At 45.1% G+C, this 5,801-nt stretch overlaps 1 protein-coding gene across 1 annotated transcript in view; it reads left to right on the top strand.

Annotated features, from left to right (window-relative positions):
• LOC130587215 (sulfotransferase 6B1-like) overlaps window positions 1-5,801 on the top strand; it is a gene marked incomplete at its 5' end in the record, with an annotated part of 6,926 nt that continues 1,125 nt past the window's right edge. Inside the window, 6 exons of the mRNA XM_057388179.1 lie at window positions 1-34; window positions 1,956-2,095; window positions 2,547-2,636; window positions 4,196-4,322; window positions 4,738-4,832; window positions 5,264-5,420. Coding sequence (XP_057244162.1) covers window positions 1-34; window positions 1,956-2,095; window positions 2,547-2,636; window positions 4,196-4,322; window positions 4,738-4,832; window positions 5,264-5,420 — 643 coding nt within the window. The remainder of the gene's footprint in view (window positions 35-1,955; window positions 2,096-2,546; window positions 2,637-4,195; window positions 4,323-4,737; window positions 4,833-5,263; window positions 5,421-5,801) is intronic.

Genomic DNA, 5,801 nt, shown 5'->3' with positions numbered 1-5,801 from the left:
GATGATGTGATTCTAGTGGGTTATCCTAAATCAGGTAAGTGCTTTCTTGGTCAGTAGTCAAGTGCACAGTGCTGCAATCCACAAGCTGATTATTTATTGTCATCATTTAACAAAGAGCAGTAGATCCTGCAAAAAGCTTACGGTGACATCACACTTTCTAGAATCATGAATTTAAGCTGTAAGGCATATCTGGAGGTCAAGTAATATAACCTCTCAGTCAAAGCAAGGAAGAGAMCTAACCTTTAAAGTTAGGTTTGGTTGTTCAAGGCCTTGTCCAGAAGGGTTTGGAAACTTTTGAGGGTGGACGTTCACCATCCACTGAAATCTCTTGCGGTATTTTCCTTTTTTTTTTTTTTTTTGTTTGGGTTTTTGTTTGTTTGTTTTTACATCAATGCAGTCAGACATCCCCTTGTTGTGACAGTTGCTCTGTCTTCACGATAACCTCCAGTAGTGGAACACTGCAGTGAGGGTCTCCCATGCCCTTTTTCTTCTATMATCTCCATCCTGAGCAAACCAAGCCTTTCTATGCATTTCATTTGGCCCAGCTCCCACTAATTTCATGGAAATTCAACAAGACTTTCTCCAGATTCTCAAAATCACTTGTGCTTTAGTGTAGGACCTGCRCACAGGTATTCAAACCATGAATATGACAGTGCYAGCTAAAGCARGATAATCACATCCCTTGATACTCTGACACTTGCAAATACAAGACAGTATGTTGTTACCCTACTGTCTGCAAGAGCAATACAGGGAACATATAGTGCTAATGGAAGCAGAAGAATTGCTATTTCCATATTCTTACTGCATTCCAGAATGTAGATGATTTCTTTGTATTTAAATGGAGGGAAAGATATGATAGATATTTTCTCTCTCTTTCACTGTGGACATTCCAGATGCTTTAATATTTTTTTCCTATTGACTTTACAGAAATATYTTAATAGGTCATTTGTGGAAAAAGAGGAAGTTGATCCTTATCACATCCCCTTTGTATGCAACTTCCAGAGCTGTACATAGGCAGAAATGGTTTCAATATGTGAGGATCCATCTATACAGTGCAGGAGGTGTTAGTTGAGAACTGAGATTTGGCTCTCCAAGCCCAGTCCCTCACCCAACARTTTTACCAGGTTGCACAGGTCAAGACAAATAAGCCTGGTGCAAAGATGATGTCAGGAGCTTGATGGTCTGGTGGCTTGGTTGATGACCTTTGTGCTGCCAGTTACAGAAGCCTTGAACTGGGAATTGGGAATGAGGCCAAATCCTGTCAATCATAAGGAGACCAGAAACTGAAGCTGGTTAGGAAGAGGGAACAGAGTTCCCAGAGACAGCAGTGTAGAAGGAGAGCAGAAATAGCCAAGTGATGAGTCAGTTGGYTCAGTGCAGGGAGCCACACTACTCTTGAATAATTTCCACAGGGTGTTGTCTGAGGTAACCAAAAAGTACCAGAGTTGGAAAAAACAATAGAGGTCTGCTTCTGCTTCTACTGAGGCATGGGATATGGTACTGAAGCAAGGAGGGTAGCACGTCACCATATCTGCGTAACAGCTCTACTCCTMCCCTGTTGGCTTTTGGCTACTCTTATTGGTTATTAGCCAGGGCTGTGATTTAACCTCAGCTGCAACTCACTGATCAGCGAATTAGCTCTGGGGGGCCACTCACTCTTTCACCCACAGTGGGATGGCGGAGGGAAACAGAATGTCAAAAGTAAGAGGAATCATGGGCTGAAAAAAAGACAGTTCAATAGGAGCCATGTGTGTAAGCAAAGCAAAATCAGCTTGTAAGCAATTCATAAATCAGGAACCATGTGTGTAAGCAAAGCAAAATAAGGAATTACTGATTCACTTGGAGCCAATTTGGCAGCAAAAAAATTTTTGCATTTTTAAATGTAAAGCATTAAACAGGTTTACATTTAAAAGTGAAATTCAATGGATGTCCTACTGGTGTCTTTATCCTTTCAGGAACCAATTGGCTTGAACAAATGGTGAAGGAGTTGGCAGATGCCAAATATACAGAAGAGGAAATGAAAGAGAGAATAAATGCTGAAAAGAAGYTAGAGACATTTCAGCGTCTAGAATTTGGGGATCCTGGGATCTATGAGGTAAGCAGGAACTGAAAATATTGTCACTGCCCTTCCTATAGGTAGCAATAGCTGAAAGACAATGGCTGATCTCAGAGGCAATGCAGAGCATAGAGCCTTAACAACAGCTATGGTCTGTACAAGCAGCAGGTGCTACTGCCCTTGGTGTCCCAACACAGGGGCCTCAGAGGACAGACAGGGCTGAAAAACCACAGGGTCGTGCTGCCTTGGAACCAGGGATTTTGATCAGTAACACCTTTTCCTTGGGTATCCTGTCCTGAGGCCTGTCTCATGTGAAATGGAGCTTGGTGGCAGAAGCCTACACCACCTGTGCATCCCTGAGGGTTTTCCAAGGAATAAGATACATCTCCTCTGGTCTCACCTTTTATCATGATGTACAATTACTGAAAAGGCACATGTCTCTGAATAAGCTACTTCTGTCTTCTCACATTTCTCCCCACTTTCTTTAAAGAGGATGAAGCAGCTGCCTTCCAGAAGAATTATAGTAACCCATCTGACACCTGATGTCCTGCCTCCGTCCATTTTCCAAAGCCAGGCTAAGGTGAGTCTTCTCTTTGCATCACATTGCAAAAGCTTTCCACCCTAAATTAGCTTTCCTCTGTGTGAGATGTCTTTTCTACATTTTCACCTAAGCAAGTCAATACACAGTCACATTTCCAAGGCTGAGGAGACAGCTCTGTGTTCTAAGGCTGTGAACACATATCCTCTCCCAGCAGCAACATTGGTAACYCAAGAGGTTACTTGGTGGGCTCATTGCTGTGTGTCAGTGTCCCTTCAGACCTCCTTCAGAAAGATGCTTCCAGGTTTGTGCTAGAAAACTGAGCAAGGCAAGGAGTGATCCTGTCTGTGTTAACTTGCCTCCATAACCAGGGTACCTGTGGAAAGCCCACCTGGGGCTAAGATAATCTTAAATGAGAATTACTGCAGAGAGAAGATAGGGTACATCTACATCCTCTTTGTGGCTCTCTTGCTCAGTAGATTGTGAACTCGTTTCTCCCGATTGGAACTAGGTCTAAACTGTCTCATTGGAATCACTGAAAAGCTTCATATCTTCAGCCTGAAGCTCACATTAGCAGGAAGTGACCCGCCAAAGCTCTGTTTTCTTGCTCAAGAAAAGGAATTAGACCAGACTTGTATGATTTGGTGAATTTTAGTGAACAAACAATTTTGCAGACAACCCCCAGTTGGGAGGGAGTGTTGATTTGTAGGAGGATAGGAAGGCTCTGCAGAGGGATTTGTACAGATAATGGACTGAGGCCAATTGTGTGAGATTCAATAAGGTAAGTGCTGGGTCCTACACTTGGGCAGCAACAACCCCAGGCAGTGCAAAAGGCTGAGGGCAGAGTAGCTGGAAAGATGCCCAGTGGAAACAGAGTGGGGGTGCTGGTTCACAGTGGCTGAACATGAGCCAGAACTGTACCTGTGTGGACAAGAAGTGACATCCTGCCACGGATCAATAATAGTGTGGCCAGCAGAATCAGGGCAGTGACTGTGGTCCTGTACTCAGCACTGGTGAGGCTACACCTCAAATATTCCGTGTCCAGTTCTGGGCCTGTCACCAAAAGGAGGACACTGAGGTGCTGGAGTGTGTCCCAAGAAGGCCAACAGAGCTGGTGATGAGTTTCAAGCACAAGTCTGAGGAGAAGCAGCTGAGGGAGCTGGGATTGTTTAGCCTGGAGAAAAGGAGGCTCAGGGGAGATATTACCACTCTCTACAACTRCCTGATGGGAGATTGTAGCCAGGTGGGGCATGGTCTCCTCTCAGAGCAATGAGTGACATGACAAAAGGAAAGGGCCTCAAGTTGCACTAAGGGAGGTTTAGATCTCAATATTAGAAAAAATTCCTTCATAGAAAGAATTGTTGAGTGTTAGAACTGGCTGCCAGGGAAGTGGYTGAGTCACTGTTCCTGGAGGTATTTAAAAGATGTGTAGATCTGGCACTTAGAGACATGATTTGGTAATGGACTCGATAGTGCTTGGTTAATGGTTGGATTTGATGAGGTCTTTTCCAACCTGAATGATTCTGTGAATCAATGATTCTAAGTGATCTGTTGAGAAGATGGCATTTTGGTCCATCAAATTATGCGTTTCCTTCTTCTAGATCCTTGTGCTAGTTCGAAACCCCAAGGACACGGCTGTCTCCTATTACCACTTCTGCAACAAACTACCAGCGCTGCCATCCTTTGCCTCCTGGGATGAGTACTTTGCAGACTTCATGAATGGAAAAGGTATTTTKCCCTGCATCCTCTGGTACTTCTCCTTACATGACAGGCATACACAGGGCCCTGTGCATGGGAATCCTACTGTGAAACACCTCACCAAGGCACTCCCAGACAGGCCCCTGTTATGGCAGAAATAGGGAGTACCAGAGAATCAGAGCTTTGTCTCTGACTTAGAATGGAGAGACCAGGARAAAACTTCAGCCCGACTTTTCCRTTCCCACAAGAGAGCTCATGGTTTGTGGTATCAAGTGGCCAGACCCGGGGCATTCTGCACTGACCTCAAGAGAAAGAACAGACATGTTGAGCTGGTCACCCCTTCACCATTCTAATGCCAGTGTTAGATGTCTGGGCTGACTCCTCTGATTTGGTGAAGGGCCTGCATTGGGGAGTTCTCTAAACAGCCATGCTTCTTTCTCTGCAGTGGCCTGGGGATCCTATTTTGACCATCTAGCAGAATGGAACAAATACATCRACAATGAGAGGATCATGACAATAAGCTATGAGGARCTCAAAGAGGTGTGGCATTTCACCCAGCTCTTCCTTGATGAGTGTGCTCTGCATCCCTCCTGATATCCATGGGTGTGGGAAGTAGAAACTCTTGGGGCAAGCCTCTCYGCCCCTTTAGAAGGGTGTGCCTTTCTGAGCTACTCATTTTTGTTTGGGGGAAGCCCATGGAGGTTTGGAGKAGCATAGTCTTGCCTGTTTGCGAAAGGAGTCATATTTGGCAGAGGCACAGCTTTTGGGAAGGAAGAAAAGGCCTGGAAGCTGAGGCCACTCTGTGTAGGTTTCCTGGCCTGAAGTGTTTCCTGTTAGAGCTCTTGGAAGTCCTTGGTGGCATTGCAGGAGACAACTTCCWCTGCTGGGCTTCCCACAGGGTGCTGGCACCATGCCGCAGCCACATTGTCAAATCTTTTGGTTTCACCTCTGTGCTATGTTCCTTTGAGCAGGACCCGATACTGGGGATGAAAAAGATTGCTTCCTTCTTTGGATTCTCCCTGTGTGAGGAAGATTTTTCCAGAATTGCCAAGAAGACTAGTTTCAATGCTATGAAAGACAAAGCCAATGAAACCCATGGAAAGTTTGGGGACGTCCTCTTCCGGAAAGGTAAGTCTCTGCAAATGGAGAATMTRCCTTCTAAAGCAGAATTCCACAMGGAGTTCTGTGTATCTTTCTTTACTTAGTCATGAACTCTTTGGACTGTCTGGRCATGCTCTTTCTTGTGGCTCTACCTGTACAAAAAGCTTCCATTGTTGATGGGATTTGAGGACTGTTTGTGAGAAATGTATCAGAGTGCCARGCTTGATGTGCTCAGTCAYTGCTTCTGTGTTGCTCTTTTTCTGTGTAGCAGCTCAGGTTAGTTGGGTAAGTGAGGTGAAACGGTGAGGCCCAACACTGGTAAGGCTGAGCCAACACTGGTGAGGTTATACCAACAATAATGCACCAAACCTGCCTGGGCTCTATGGCTTCTCTTTGCAGAGGGGTTGC

This window comes from Malurus melanocephalus, unplaced genomic scaffold (genome assembly GCF_030028575.1).
Source record: "Malurus melanocephalus ecotype Western Australia unplaced genomic scaffold, MMel_1.1 scaffold_1642, whole genome shotgun sequence".
NCBI lineage: Eukaryota > Metazoa > Chordata > Aves > Passeriformes > Maluridae > Malurus > Malurus melanocephalus.
Note: the sequence above shows the minus strand (reverse complement) of the source record. Positions and strands in the feature narration are given on the sequence as shown.